Source organism: Triturus cristatus, chromosome 9, assembly GCF_964204655.1.
Source record: "Triturus cristatus chromosome 9, aTriCri1.1, whole genome shotgun sequence".
Lineage (NCBI taxonomy): Eukaryota > Metazoa > Chordata > Amphibia > Caudata > Salamandridae > Triturus > Triturus cristatus.
In genome coordinates this window covers 1,056,346,359-1,056,363,409 of record NC_140592.1, presented here as the reverse complement: position 1 = coordinate 1,056,363,409, position 17,051 = coordinate 1,056,346,359, and the positions used below count along the sequence as shown (strand labels likewise).

General features: G+C 43.6%; 1 protein-coding gene across 1 annotated transcript in view; it reads right to left on the bottom strand.

Annotated features, from left to right (window-relative positions):
- GEMIN2 (gem nuclear organelle associated protein 2) overlaps positions 1 to 17,051 on the bottom strand; it is a 215,314-nt gene that overhangs the window by 166,816 nt on the left and 31,447 nt on the right. The window contains exon 5 of the mRNA XM_085626925.1: positions 11,819 to 11,938. Within this exon, the coding sequence (XP_085483051.1) occupies positions 11,819 to 11,938 (120 nt within the window). The remainder of the gene's footprint in view (positions 1 to 11,818; positions 11,939 to 17,051) is intronic.

Here is a 17,051-nt window from a genome sequence, read left to right as displayed (position 1 = left end):
TAGGTAAACACAAAATGCATGGGTCTCCAAGGGCAAACCAAACCATAAATTAAGAAACTGGAATGCGAACAGCAACAGAGGTCGGGACTTGGACCAGGAGACTCAGAGGAGCTGGGGACACAAGGAACCACCCAAGCTAAGTACCCAAGAACCCCACGGAGGCTGTGTGCACAGCCGTGTGCCCAATGACAGAAAAAGGACCCTTTCTAGCGGACTCTGAAGAAACCACTTGGAAGACAGACGGCTGGAGAGTCACCTCACCAGCGGATACCCCAGGAACCAGGATACCTACACCGGGGAAGCCGGGTGCATTGGTGAGAAGCGACGTCAAGGAACCACCTTAGACCACAATGGAGAACTACAGGAAAGATGCTGCTGGAGAAGATTGTGCAACAGTCAGGTGGAATCAAATGCCCACCGATGACAGAGGGTTCAAGGGAGTTGACGGTGACCTTGTTGCTGCTGCTGTGAGGACCAGGCGACGCTGAGGAAGACCAGGAGCCGTGCACAAGCTGTCCCATGTCAGAAGTCAAGAACCATGGGGGTCAGTGTCCAGCGGGAGCACCAAAAGGCCTTAGCAGCTGTAACAGGCATGGAAAGCGAAGAAGGAGCAATGTTGGGACCAGCATGGTCCAAGGGTCTCACCACAAGCAGGAAAATCAGAGCAGGCCCCAAGCAACCAGGGGAGCCCAGTGAAGCAGAAGACGCTCAAGAAGACCCACAGGTCCAAGGCACAGGAGTCGCAAGAGGACCTCAAGCAGCTTACCAAGAAGGAAGACCCAGGGTGCAGGGAATGTAGTAAAGACGCTGTACTTGGCAGGAAGGGATTCTCTGGCGTGCAGAGCCAACAAGCCTTGGCAACGGCAAGTCGACGCAGTGCATAGGAATTTGGTCCCAGCAGTTCCGAAGAGGGATACTGGTCTCCTAGTCTTGTTTGGGAAGGTGGTAACACCTTCCTGCGACTGGAAACCTATTGTTTTACCTTCCGCTGCTCGAGCTTGGCTCAGCAGCAGGAGGGCAGAATCGTCTCTGTGGTTGGCAGTAGCACTAGCTTGCTGTCAGACCCTGAAAGGCTGCAACCGGGAGTACAGGGGGTTACCCAAAACAAGCCCTCCAGTACATCATACTCCTAACACTGGAATCGGTATTTCGGTATCATTCCAACATGTTTGATACCAAACATGACCGGGTTCAGTACAGCCAGTACATAGTTAGCCATTGCATAATTTCGCATGTCCACTGTATGTATTAAAATGGCTGACCACACTTACAAAGCCTGGAGAATCAACTCCGGGGTTTGTAGGGGTGTTCTGCTCATTCAGGGACACCCTCATAGTTATAACCAAACACCCTGCCTTCAGGACTGAAATGCCTGCTAGAGGGGTGACTTATACGTTTTAAATGCAGTGACCGCAGATATAAGAAAACTTCCATCTGTCGTGAGGGGTGCTAGCACCTACCCACACAGGCTGCAATGGCAGGCCTGTAGTCACGGTTTGAGTGGTCTCTCGTGGCACAATAAAAGCTGCAGCCCATGGAAGACCCCTGGTGTACCTATGCACTGGGTACCCAAGTACCATATACTAGGGACTTACAAGGGTACACCAGTAGCCAATTATGGGGGTACAGAAGTACTTACCATGGTTAATATAGGAAGGAAGCACAGTGACTGGGGTCCTGATTAGCAGGATCCCAGTCAGACTAGACAAAAAAACATACTGACACCAGCAAAAAGTGGGGGAAAGCAGATCCTACTTTCCTACAATTGCTTTTTGGTTACAAAATTAGTTTAATTAAATAGCAGACACAGACTTATTCACTTTAAATATATAAACAGATTGTATTACACTCCGGTCAGACGAGCTAGGCATGGACTATGTGATAATGCACGGTGTGTGCGTTGTGGTGAGGATGAAGCTGGGTTTGCACATTTGGCATGGTATTGTGCCAGGATTCAAAAGTACTGGGGAGAGTTCTGAGCACTGGGGACCATTACAACGAGCTCCCTAGCTAAAGAACCATTATTGGCCCTACTGGGTTATGACAAGAATGTCAGAAGAACAGACAATAGGTTTGTGGCAATAGGTTGGTTAATAGCATGCTGTACAAAAGCAAGGCATTGGGCACATGGCGCAATGCCCTCGATTAAAGAATAGCAACAAGATATGACATACTGTAGCACCCAATCAGATGTTTATAAAGAGTTGCTTCCAATATGTAGCCACCCAAAGGATGTATGGGGGCCATATCAGACTTACCTGCATCATATCAGTGGTGAAGTGTGAAGGGGAGGGACGGGCGAACCACTCTGCGGTGCAATGTATGGTTGGGGAACAACAACAGCGTGTGGAATTGATATGCTATACATGATAAAATACTGATTTTTACAATGGAATTATTGCTGGCGCAATCTGAAATTTGCATTATACTGGACAATTTTCCTGCAGGATGTAAGCTTGTAAAGACTAAATATTCTGTTAACAGTTTACAATGCACTTCTCTCATAATATCAATGTATTGCCCGCCTGGTTACTGCTTTTGTCTATCTACACTGCATACAATACGTTCATACTCTCAACCACGTCAGGTGCTCAACTACTGCTGTATGTAATTGGAAAATTTAAATAAAAGCTATAAAAAAAAAAAAAACCTTACGGTGAAAGAGATAGTTCCTTACTTTTGGTAACGCCTCATTTGCTACAGACAGGACCTAGCCAAGATTCCTCATCTTTGAATTCTCCTCAGGTACTAGACTGGACCTGGAAAATTTTATACAGCAATACCTCTGTGCGTAGGTAGAGGGCATTAAACTCTGTCGTCTGATGTCGTCCAACGGATGGGACATCGGCGGAGTCCATATAAGCCCTCCTCTGACATGCTGCCGAATTTTGTTTCTTGGCTGTTTTCTGTGTCAAAAACGGGGAGCAACTTATAGAAACTGCCTATGGAAACAGTGTGCCTTAAGAGTCATCTTTATTTCTAAACAATTATGAAGAAGTCCCAATAAAAGGCATTAGAATACCTAGAAGGGATCTTGAAGACAAAAGGAACACCGGTTTGCAGAATGGGGAGAATCAGTAAGGATCTGTGGCTAGATCCTGTCTCTACCAAAGGTAAGTAACTTATTCATCTGATAGACATCTAGCCTCACATTCCTTACCTTTGAATTAGATACCCAAGCAATGCCATCCCTGGAGGAAGGTCTGCGAACTGGTTCCACTAAAGATCCTTGAATAGGACTAGCCGGTCTGTAATAAGATACGAGTGACCGGGCTATCTCGGAATGAAGGTGAGGAAAGGAGACATCCCACCAGAAGGACTGTAGAAAATCTGTAGGGAACTGAAATCCGTAAATCATGAAAAAGCATAGCGAAACGACACCCATGGAAGTGGAATAAAGTAGTGTTGGAAAAGAACACTTCATAGAAGAATACTACTTCATAGCTCCCCCAATGGTATCCGGACCATTAGTGGGAGGGGCTTTAAGGCCAAGGACAGCAGCCAAAGCCCTGAGCCAGAGCTGCTTGCCGTAGAAACAAGCATCCAAGTTAAACCGGTCACGAGAAACGCAGGAAAAAGGGGAGAGATCTCAGAACACATCCACAAAGTAAAGAGCACCAATAAATGCTTCAATAGAGCATTGCGGAACACTACCAAGTATTGGCATAGACCACTCGTGGCCAGAGAAAACACTTCTAGAGAGAAGGAAGCCCTCTGGGACTATATAACATAGTAGCCACCGAGGAGGAATGGTAAGCAAATGCATATGCAACGACCAAGTGACGGTCCCACTAAGACACAAGTAAAGGCGCAGCGAAGTAAGCATAAACGTACACCCTCTTAAGAAAGGTCGGTCAGCAGAGAATGACTTGCAATATATACACACATATATAAATAGATGTATAAAGTACACACACACGTAATTGGCGCCAAACAGATTGATAAAGGCTTCTAGCAAGCCGAAACGCGTCTCTTCCATGCCTTCTTCTGTGGAGGGGGGGGGGGGGGGGTGAGGGGGGTGAGGGGGGGAGAGTAGGTATACGTATAACAGATATAAGTAAAGATAGGTATATTTAATTATAAACAAACAATTGGTTATGGACTGAAGATATAACTGAGGAAAAATAACAGATATATTAGGAACAGGGTGGCAAACAGCAACAATGTACTGTAAAAAAAGATAGTGGAAGATATCACACACCCCAGAAAAATAATAGCAATCAAACATAAAACAACACTACTGACTGAATAGCTACAATCAGGCGGCTGAGGGATAACTGAAAAAGAAAACAGCAGGTGTGAAAACACCTCACTAGAGTAGAGAAATGAAGACCACTATCTGGGACTGTAAAAGATGAAGTTGAACAAAGGCCAACACATGGAAGGCCTATACAAATAACCAATCGCCATCCCAATAAAAAGAATAGAAAACAGAAAAGGGACCTAGCTGAAGCATTGAATAAATTAAATAGTTGTGTAAAGACCAAGCGCCACCAAGTGAAGGTCTGAGAACAAAAGATCAATATGAAAAATTGAAGTAACAGATGGAGTTGTAGTGCATAAAAGCATAACAAGTGTGAAAGCCAGGAAGAAGTAGCTTTACAGGAGACAGGACCCCTAAAATGACCGGAAAGTATCATCTAAGCACAGCAAAACACCTTTATTATACCACCACTATGGAGGAGAAAAGACTCCACATCTTTCAAAGGAATAGAAGGGAAAGAGGACAAATCCACAATCAAAAGAAAACTCCAATTAGGGAATAAGTGGTATAACGAACTCCGAAGGGTTGGAATCTCATCACAGCCTGTGAGGATTGAGAGAAACTCTTAAGAAAATATTCTGAATGGATCACCAAACCTCCTTACGAACCAAACCCATGAGAGATGGTGGTCAAGGAACACATGTTCGAGAAGAAAACGTACGGTGAAAAACAGCCATTAACCCCAAAAAAGGTGTGGAAGGTGACATCTGAGGAACAACCAGTTCGATAACAGTGTTGCGGTTGGTACCTGAACTGTCAGAAGTGTTTGCTGTAGAAATAAAGGTAAAACGCATTGCCGAAAATCAAATAGCTTCACGCAGGGTAGAAGCAGATTAAAGACAGCAAAGGCGGCACACAAAACCCATAGCTAAGATACGGTAAGATACTCAAACAAGGAACCTTGAGAGAAAGAGAAGTGGCAGGAGCCTTTCTTGCCAATGCATAGTGAGAGCTAGCAAAACGAGAATTGCCAACACCCTGAAAAATAACATAAGAGGGAACACTGCCTAGGTCAGGAGCAGACAATATGCCGTAGGCCAAGTACATTACCCCCGACCTCCTTGGATCCGCTAGGGAAAGAAAGACGCCAGATAAAGAGTTAAAAAAAATCCATGGTGAGGAGCAATACACTCGAAAAAACAGGGAAGGGGGCGGCAGGTACAAATCAGAAACCCCCTGCACTATCTCACCAAAAGCACAAGTCCTCTATAAAAGGTACTAAAAAACGTGTCAGAAAGATATGTAGACATGCCTATAAGGCATACAGACGATGTTCCCTGTAGGATGGGAAACAAGGCAACAGAACATCCGCACAATGCAAGCAAAATACCCTACATAGTAATCAGAACTTTGGTAGAAAAAAACATCTTCAGAAAATAACACCTTGCATCAACAGGTGTTAAAGCTCAATAGGACCATGAAGTAATATACGTCCCACATAATGGGGACCATAACCTGTTCCATAGCCACCCATAGGCAAAGATTGAAGAGAAAAAAAGCCAATGGGCGCTGCCCTAGAAAGGCTCACATGTGAAAGAAATCAAAATACCATCTCCCGTACAAGCCTAATACAGGAGGAATAAGAGTCAGTCTTTTCTTCTATAACAAGATAAGATTCTGTTCCACTCAGACTGTCCCGAAAACGCTGTAAAGCGGAATCGGTGTAAGCACCAAACAGATGTACACCATCAAAAGGCATGTCCACCAAGGTGGATTGAGCAGCCTCCGAAACACCAGAGCTGCGTAGCCAGGCACGACGGGCGATTGCCACTGAAAGAGCCATGGCTCGCCCAACAGAACCAGTAGAATCCATGCTTGTTGGCCATCTTGGAGTATCTGAGTAAGACTGTTCTGGGTCTCATCGGAAATGATGGGAGAAGGCACGAGACCGAATGCCACAACGCAAGAGAAAAAAAAGTCTCAGAACACAGGCGGTATTAAGTGACTGCAAGGCTGAACTAGTGACAGAAAAAATATGCAGACCAAAGTATCTAGACTCCTGGACTCCCTCCTCAGAGGGACATTAGGAAGGGTGCTGATGTCAGGGGAAGCTGTAGCAGCTTGTATCACAAAGCTGCGTGGAATCGGCTGTCGGAGTAGGGTAGTCGGGTCCCTGGGGGCATGATAATGTCCATGTGCTATAGACTGGTCCACTAGGGTCCCCGTAGTGGACTGATCCCAAGATCCCAATCAAATATCATGTATGGCTTCACTGCAGGGGAGCACAGGCTCAACCCAGTTTGGCCCGGATGAAGTACCCCAATTAAGGGGTCAATGGCCACATCACACAGACGGGAGCTGCAGCTCCAGAACTATAGCAACCCTCTTCAGAAGCTCAGCAAAGGCCGGGCTTACCTCTGTAGCGAGGCTGGGAGAAGAAAAAGGTGGGTGATAGGAAGGAGTTATGGCCACTAGCCTCACCCAGCTCAGTTAGCCAACTAACCTCCAGAGGAGGATGGACAGTGGATAAACCCAATTTCTTCTCCACCAAAAACCGGTTCTCACAGAGGAAAAACAGTAGGGGTTCCTCATAAGGAGGAGGAGGAGGAGGAGAAGGAAAAAAAGGTGTGAGGTGAACTGCACCACCCGCACTGCCACCCTACGCCGTCTGGGGTCGATGTGGTGACGCCTCGGCATTGGAAAGGATAGGAGACATAGCCTCGGAAGTAGACTTCGACAACGGATCCGTCTGATAAGACACTGGCATCACAAGTGGGAACCCCGAAGGGCGGTGCACTAGTGCGGACACGGATCAGACTATGGATCCAGAGGGTCTAACAGAAGCTGAAGGAGACCCCGCTGGTGTGGATTCAGTCAAGGCTCTTCTGACCTCCTTGGGGCTGGAAATCGCACTAGAGGAAGATGGAGAGCCATAGATGGCATGAAGAGAGGAACAGTATTTCCGCATCTGGTCCAGAGTCGCCCCAGCTCCAGGAAATACTGGGAGGCATGGGGTAGACTCTCACCCAGACTCCTAAATTGGAGGACGGGAAGGGGTGTCGGACGCTGCGAAGTTTGGCATTGCCGTGACTTTGACTGGTTACATCGCAACTTACCTTTGGATGTCGAGGTTGAAAGACGTCTACGGGAAGCACTTTTGTAGCATGCTCTCAGGCATTCCCTGGAGTGAGAATGAGACCATGAACGTCCGACAACCACACTGCCAAGAGCTTCATGAGGCGTTCCCGCAACATCTCCGGACTAAGTTGGTGACAGGAGTTGCATTCCTCGAAGTCATGTTGCTCGCCGAGGTACCACATACAAATAATATGAGGGTCTGTAGCCAACATACGACGTCCACCGGACCCACAGGGTTTGAACCCCGAGGGCATTCGTAAAAAGGCACAATATTACGTCAACAAAACATCGAAATAGGCCAAAAAACGGCCCGAGGAAATGCTCTCCAGATCTAAGTTGGTAGCACAGAAAAGAAGAATCTGACGTCACTTTGTCAGGGAAGGGCTTATATGGACTTTGTCGCAGTCACACAAAGTTGAAGCAGTCACTATGGAGTTGCTCAACGCCCCCTACAGACGTGCAGGGGTAATGCTGTAAAACATTTTCCGGATCCAGTCTGGCGCCTGGGGAGAATTCAAAGGCACGGAATCTGCGGCTAGATGCCTCTATCAGATGCTATTTTCACTGTTGTAGGCCTAGCTGTCCTATGTAAAAAACAAGAGTATAGATTAAAATACTAATACTGTATCTCTAATATCCAATACTGTTTCTCGGGAATGGGACTAAATAGAAACAAGCACTGGCAAAGCCAATAGGTCTAGCCTTTTGGCTTTGCCAATGCTTTTCGCTAACTGTTCAGCATATAAACAAACAGTGGCATGCCGCGGGGGCAGGGTAATGTACCTCACGGACCTCCGCAAGTGACGGGGAGTGGGTGAGAGCAGCAGACTCAGTGCCTCCTCCGAGCAGGTCGCGGCACAGTGGAGCACCCACTTGCGACCGGCCCGCCGTAGTTTATAATACAACTCAGGGGACAAAAGGAAGGCAGACGACTGCATGGTGAAACACGGACAACGGAAGCGGGGCGGACACCAAGAGAATGCGGACAACAGGAGAGGGGTGGGAGCATGGTGAACACAACAGGAATAAGCGGAGGCAAAAAAAAAAAAGTCATTCGGGTACCAAAACATGTGGTCCGTATCGAAAGGATCCATGCAGCAGGGGCAAACGCCATGGTGGAAACAAAACAGCCACAAGGCAGGACACATTTACTCTAGCCACAAACCAAAACCCTGACATTTACAAAGGCGGACTAAGTAACCAATCACAAGTGGTGGGCGTCTTCTAACTTTACAGAGACATTACAGCAGGTCTCGCAGAGCAGCGCTTGCGCGCTGCCTCTAGGTTCGACCTAAAAAGGTAAAATCTAATTTTTAATACATATTTTTTAAAAAGCAACTTCTACAAAGTTACCTTTTCCCCCTACCTGAAGTTCCTGGAGGCTAATTTGCATTACTCTCAAACATCGCCCAGCCAGGGATTAGCATTTGAATAGGTGTGAAATGCTTCCTAGCTGCAAACAAAAGGCTGACATGACGGAGCAGAGATGACTCCTCTGAACCTACAAAATATGCAGGGTGGGGGATGTGAGGGTCCTTTTTGACATTACAGTGTCAAATTATGTTTGACAGATCTGCTGGGTTTACTTTTAACACTTTGGGGCACATTAGTCTGGCTACTGAAGGACCTGCTTTGTCCCCCCACCAGACTTCTGTCTCTGGGTTTAACATATAAGACTGTGGCCACACTTGAAGGGAAACAGGGTGCCAAACAATTAGCTATACACTGTTCAGTTGCTGGAAAACCCTACTTTTGTTCTATTAGACATCTGTTTTAGGGTTCTTTGTGTAATTATAGTGCGCCACATTAGGATTATCAGGAATGAAATATATAAACGCACCCACACACCCCCCCCACCCCCTCCGCCGCCACCCAGGTTTTATGTGTCTGAAAACTTCCGAAGTGTTGAAAATGTTGAAACTGTTGGGGAGTGCTCAGGAGTCACTCCCACCCACCAACTTGTGTCAGGCATAATGTGGCATTGCTAGGCACCCACTTCAGAACACTCCTGGACCTGAGGAAGAACATAAGAGGACTAGACTTCTTAACAGTAGCTCGGAAGGACGGAACTGCTTCCTCTTGTAACCAGGACAAGGAAGAGGTTCGCCAAGGCTCGTAAGAGCGACCTGCTGTTCAATCTACCGGATTCAAGAAGCTACAAGAGGCCTTACTACAACTGCCAAGCTGATCAGTGGCAACTGGACCTAGACTGGATCCTGCTACTGGGCTCTGCCCGACACCCTGTAAATCTCCAAGTACCTCCCCTGAGACGTGGGTACATCCCAGTGATGAATTGGGACTTAAAGGTAATACGGTAAGAACTTTGACCAGGACGCGCCTGGTTGGTATATATGACCCGCACTCCATCACTGCCGGTGTCAAATTGAGCCTAGGTTCTGGTCTAACATCACGTTATTGAAATAATTGGAACTTTATTCCTTTTAAAACCTCAAACATTTGTATCTCCGGCTTTTTTTTTTTGGATTCTTATTTTGTTTACTACATTTTACTCTATTTTGTTTTTTTAAGTAGATTGGGATTTTGATTGTTTACATTTCAACTTTATTACTGGTTTTGTACTGCATTAATACTTTACACATTGCCGGTCTGTCTTCTCTGTGCCATAGCTACTGGGGGGGTGGAGGTCAGGTTAATTTACTGACTTTAGGGTTCACCCTAAAGGATTGGGATTATTCCTTAGGTGCGTAGTCAGCCCCCCACCCCCCTTAGCCTTATAAAGGCCCTCAAAAGGTCAGACAGAAAAAGTCAGCAGTGTGGCCAGAGTAGCCGCTCGCCAACGCACCACCACTGAGGGAGCCCAGCAGCAAGCCAAACTAGTAGCAACCAGAGTTGGGGACAAGATGGTGATTAGGACATCTTCCAAGGGGGTGAATAGTACATCTTCCAAGTATTTACTCATTGCATTAGTCGCCACAATTTGGCAAAGGTATCCACAAATTTGGCCACTAACACTTATGATGTTAGCTGGAATAGCCATGTCGAAACTGTGAGCTAGTGTCCACAAATTCAGGGTTCAGGCAATACTGGGCCCAATGAAGAGAGTTATCCGCAGTAAAGGCGCGCAGAAAAAATAAAGATGTTCAGGAATTCTGAAGGAGGCAAAACTTAGTCATCTTCAGAAGTTTTTTCAACTGTTCAGAGTACACGGTTCCATACTTGGATCATGGCACACTGCGAGGTATCAAGACACCCTTGGTCTATCCCAAAGGCAGAAACATTCATTCTGGTGGTGGCTACTTGTATCTAGGAGTACACTGTCTTGACTTTTTTCGTGCTACTCCAGTTCATGGGGATAATTAAACAATGGGGCTTCCAACCAAGAGCTACAGAGAAACCTGAGGTCAGGAATTTTGGATCCAAGACACTGGGTCTGAGTTTATGTCAATGTGAGTGCTGTTCCAGTTTGAAGCCTGACTTTGCCAACTTGGTCAATCTTCGTGGATTGAGCATCAGACTTCAGATAGGGCGAGATTATATACCTCCATTTGTGTCCCAAGAGGAAACGACGACAACAAAACAAAAACAAAAAAAATTTGAATCTTCATCTGAGGTCTTGAGAAAGCTACTGCCTACTCCCTGTAGCAATTGAAAATTGGGGAACTGTAGTGCAGTTCTCCAAGAGATTAGTTCCTGTGGGGATATCAGGAAAGCCCCAGAAGGTTTAGAGTAGTGGGTCAACTTTGAGAACGTTTCATGCACTTGAGACCATGAAACATTCATAGGACAATGGTTGGCTTACGCCTAGAAGGCACCTCCAAGCAGGTGTTGTGCGATTAAGCCCAATAGCATAGTAAAGGAAGCTTGGTATTTAAGTTGCTCGGGAATCCACCAATTTCCAGATTAAGGAGGTTACCCAGAGTGTCGGGGTGAATAATCAGGGGAAAAATGGGATCACCTACGGTGTTAAAAGTCCCACCTATAGGTTGAAGCAGCCTCCTCAGCTTTTATGCCTCCGAATTCTGCAGCATCAGCAAATCAGTCAAATAAAAATATAGGCCAACAACAAAGAAGCCACTTATTTAATCACTGAAAAAGGTGAGCTTCAGAGTGCGCAGTCAGGTGAGAGAGTAACATGGGCAGTGTTGTTTCAAGCCAGTCATATACAGCAGACTATTGGCTATACAAATGATAACAATAGTGTGCCAAAGAACATGGAAGCTAGTGGTTGGACAAACCTATCAAAAAGGGTAACCCTCCTTCATCCATAAGTCTTCGGCCATGGGCCCAGTAAACAGAAAACTACAGAAGCTCAGTGCCATTACAGTAGTCAGCTGATAAAAAAAAAATAAGGCAACATTTGCCAGGTATCTTTCACTTAAAATCAATGATAGCACTTGAACAACCTATGCGGGAATATCTGACTAACAACAAACATTACTAATAAATTCTAAGAACTATCAAAAAATGTTTTTTTGTTTTAATGTTTTACTTACGTTGGAAGAGGGTTCTACACACCTTTATATAATCAATGCCTGGGTTTTCATTCTCAGTGTTCAACAACGACGAAGCAAGATCAGAATTAATTTTTTCACCCAGGCAAAACATTTTCCACCTTTCTTCATCTTGTGGCTGTGGCTAAATGTAGGAAATATTTGGAGTCATAAAATCACCATACTGCATCCATCAATATTTATAGAAGTGACCATACGCATACACAACTTATTATAATTAAAAAAAAATTAAAAGGCTTTACACAGTGTTACATAGAGATACAGTAGATGCAAAATGAACTGACCCAAATGTGTTTTATAGTACAGACCCGAATTTCAAAACACTTTTTTTCACTGTGGTTTTACAAAGCACCAACACAGGAATAGGTTTAAAAAATATATATATTAAAACTCATGGATCACAGATCCATCTTGCATTGCCTGCATTCCTTACTCAGGATATTCTCGCATCAGTCAGATCACTAAGATGAGCAACAAACTTATCATAAAAGTCGTATTGAAAAAAGAATTGCAAAGGACACACATTTCTGTTTCAAAGTTCAAAATGCAAGCTTTACAGTTTCAGGGTGTATATCTTTTAGTCATCATCATCATCTTTCCCTAATTTCGGTTCAATAGAGCCATAAAAGGGTCAATGTAAAACATTTAGAATCAAGATGTAATAAAAACACACAAATTCATTTAAAAATAATTTCTACTGTAATACAAAATCGTGTGGGAAATTACATATCAACAATACAAGTCTCATAATATTTTGAAATCCATAATAAAAAATGAACATTTGTAGAAAATATTTTAAAAAGCATCCCAAAGCCAAAAAGGTTTGCAAATAAAAGGTCTATTCAATTCCTACAAAACAAATGTAGGTAAGATTTTAATAAAAAAGAATTAGAAACCAATCATAAATACATTTGGGACCAGATTTAGGTGTGCAAATATATGCTTTCTGCTTTAAAGAGCATTCAACCTAATGTGCCATATTGCAGAGAGGTATTTCCGATTGAATACACCACAGAGTCTCTCGTGTTGGGTTTTATACTCTAAGGGCTGTATGGCTTGTGGTTCAAGTAGACCAACTAGATAAATACCACCTAAGGAGCTCGAGTCTGTGACCAAAAAAGACTCCCGATAAGTAGGCTGAAAAGATGTCCTTTGATCTGTTCAGCCATGTACCAAACGTTTATCCACACAGGGACTCCAAAGATTTAAAACAGGAAATCGCTTCATCAGTTGTTCTGAACCCGACCTCAATTGCTTTTGTACCTCGCAGACTGACATTTTGGAAAATGGCCCTCAATATCTCCAAACTTACCAGACTAAAGTGCACAAGAGAATGGAGGAAATTATAACTTTGGACTTTGTCTTTTTGAGGACAAATCTAACTTTTTAAACTGATCTCTCTTGTTGAATCTTTTGGCCCAAGTAGACCAACTTAAGATGGTAAGGAGTAGTGACCTGGAATTGGTGGAACTATTAGACACACAATTAGAAAAGAAAACAATTGTTATTTAAGTCGGCAGTTATTGTGAATCTGATTTTGAACAACTGAGTTTTTTTTGTCACAAGGAATTGATATTATAACCTCTCCTTTTTTTAAAAAAAAAAAAAAAAGGTCTTGCCAGTAGATGGAAACAATTATTTGGCAATTTACTGTTCCATTGAGGAAATGTTCCGTTTTACAGGAAGTAATGGCCACTAATGCAAAATTAACATTAGTTTACTGGAAAGCCGGCTCTAGGGTGGTTTGATGCAATGATTACAAATCTGGCTTGAGGATGTGTCTCAATGGGCTTGGCTAGCTGGTTGGTTAAATAGTGAAAAAAGGCCGCCCCAAATGTGTTGAAATGAGGCATTTAGTAATGCGGACCATTCCACTAGAACTGCGGCACAGAATATAGCTGGTTGTTGGAATAACATGGGGAAAAGAAAAAAAAGGAATTTGGATGTATTCAGTCCTGTGTTAATCGGTTTAAAAGAAACGTGGGCAACTGCCGCTTTTGAGGTTTAAAATTATGTGATTAGCTGTCCTGCTATTAAGTCAAAGAGAAGCCATGCAAGTAGTGGTATAGCCACACAACTGTCCACATACTTTACTTGGACATATCAGGTGTTTTGACCTCAATCAAATTTCTTACAGTGTATTGTATTTCCAGAACAGTATTCGGATCACTGCTCCGTTTTTACTTTCATTTTGGGCAATCTTTATATTTTACGAGGTCAAGAAAATAACTATTTGTTAAGTGAGTTCTTCCATTATAAAAACATGATCATGCGTAAGTAGGTATCTCTAAGGTCCTAACTATGGGAGAACTTAATGCTACTGTCTCAAATCATTCACTCGCTCTATTTGCGGACAAAGAACAGGAAGAGGCTGTTACTTTACCGCCCACCATTTTCCCTCCCTGCTCCAGGACAAATAAAAGAGGAACCTTGGTCCTGGAGGCATGCAGGGAACATGATATAATTGTCCTCAAGGGCAGATTACAGAGTGAAATTCCAGCTTGTCCCACTCATGTTACAGCCATATGAACTATGATAATGGACTATGTTATTAGTTCGTACATGGTTTTTCCCCTATTTATAGGATCTAAAGGTGATCAATAATATTTGGAGTGACCACAATGTTCTCCTTCTTTCCATCAATCGGAAACCTGATGATTTTTATTCATGGCAGATTCCCAATAGTGATGACTTGTTTAGTGGTGTGAAAGGGAAGATATTATGGACTAAGAAAGATAAGCAGTCGCTATCAGTAGAATTAAGGAAAATTACTGAAATTCTTCCCCCATTAGGCTGGCTACCTGTAGACATATTTGAGGAGCATATGGAAAGATTTAGGAGGGTAACCCCGAATTTGTTAGGTAGCCTATGTAAAAAATCCATAAGGTAGTCTATTAATTGTAATAAATTGTTTTTAACAAGCTTATTAATCACTTGCAAAGAAGGCAATTCATCTTTTACTCCAAGGAATGTAATTAGTGGATCTCCTCATTTGAAAAGAAGAACTAGGTGGATAAGAATCCAAAAAAGACAACTCTGATAACATCTGGGCAAAAATAACAGAAGCAGTGAAATTTGCAAAATCAAAAAGCTTTTTGGAAAATTATAGGGGAGAAGAGAGTCATTTTCTAAACCCAAGATAATAATATTACTAGCATCGAATTTCAAGAATACATAACTTCTCTCTATGCTTTGAATATACAGATGGATAGCAATGGTACTACTGAGTCTCTAGATGAGGCATTAGTCGAGAGATGTTCTCCCCTTTTCTCTCATTCTAGACAGGTGGTGTTGCATTATCTTAAGGCTGCTAGGAATACCAGTGAAAGAGGTCCAGACCAATTACCTAACACTATCATAAAATTGGTTCTGGATCTATGGGCCTTCTACCCAGTGGAGCTTTTCCGTTACTGTTATTATACTGGGGTGGTCCTTAGTAATGGAGGGGTAGTGTTATCTTGCGGTACATTAAAAAGGCCCCTTAAACATAGCTAGCAATTATAGACAGATTACCCTGTTGGACGCCACAGGAAAGGTTTTTCTAAATTAGTTTCATCTAATCTACTAGATTGGGTGGAGGAAAAATATATTCAACCACTGGGGCAGACGCTACTCAACTCTGGATAATATAACTGTATTACATTGAATATTGGAATAATATGTGAAATGGAGGGGGGTGCCTGTGTAGGCGACCTATATTGATTACTCAAATGCTTTTGATCGCATAGACAGGCAGACATTTTGGAGGAGGTTGAGTGCCATGGGAATGCCGGGGGGGGCTCCTAAAACTCACCATTGCTAGTCACCCCGCTATCTGGTGTCATGTTATGGTATGTTAGGAGGTAGGCGGAGTATGACTTTGAAATTCTCTATCAGAAATGGCTTGAAACAGGGATGCCTGTTGGGGCCCTTCCTATTTTCACTATATATGGCAGCTCTGCGCGATGTGTTGAGTAAGGTAGCTGGTGATGCCCCAAAATTAGGCTCTTATGCTTTAGGTACATTCCTTTATGCGGACAATATTGCCCTGCTAGACCATGCTTCTAAAGGTCTTCAGAGATGCCTTGATACCTAGTCACCTTATCCAGATGCTCAGTTCCCGAAGGGAAATAGAAATAAAACTAAAGGTCATGAGATTTTGTCCAAAGGGGTGTCAGATTAATACAAACTGTAAGTGGTCATATAATAATTCTATAATTCCCGTAAGACATCCTGGGTATCTTGCAAATAAGTTGGCATTTCCTTGACCAGTGGGCGAAGGAAAAAGTCTACAAAAGTAGAGAGAGGTTCGAACCTCTCTCTACTTTTGTAGACTTTTTCCTTCGCCCACTGGTCAAGGAAATGCCAACTTATTTGCAAGATACCCAGGATGTCTTACGGTTGTTACCAGATATAAACTATGATGTGTCAACAGATCTCCTAGTTAGTTTCGACGTGGAATCTCTATATACCTCTATTCCACAAATAGAAACTTTACAAGCAATTGAGAGTCTATTGGACACAAGAGATTTGGACTCTATAACACCAGTACACTTCATCATGGACTTGGCCAGGCTAGCTATGATGGAAAACTTTTTCAAATTCGAGGAGACAATATACCTTCAAGTCTCGGGTACATCCATGGGGAGCATTTTTGCTCCCAGCCTGGCCAATCTATACGTCCATCTCTTTGAGCAGAACAACATCCTCATTCAGACTAATCCTTTCCGGGATCGGATCAAAGTCTGGAAGAGGTATATTGATGATATTCTGGTGGTCTGGCAAGGATCTTTGTCATCACTCCTTGATTTTCATGCCTGGTTAAACTCAAGGAATGACTACTTGCGGTTCACAGTGACTTCTGACAAAAATCGTTTGCCTTTTTTAGACATAGTGATTTTTCCGAACGAAGGCGCACTTGGCAGTGAACTTTACAGAAAACCGCTCTCAAAAAACTCACTTTTGAGCTTTAACAGCCATCATCCTAGATCACTGCGGGAAAATCTACCAGTTGGACAGTTTCTGCGAATTCGCAGGAATTGTTCTGAGACCAGCACCTTCAATCAGCATGCAGAAGATCTCTCAAGTCAATTGAGAGATAGACACTATCCGAAACGCCTAGTGAAAAGGGCTTGGAAAAGAGCCTCGAACAATAACCGAGGAGCCCTTATCGAACCACCCGTGCCTAAGCCTCCGTTGTCTAGAATGACGTTTGTCACCACCTTTAGTACCTGGTCTACCCAGGTGCAGAAGACGGT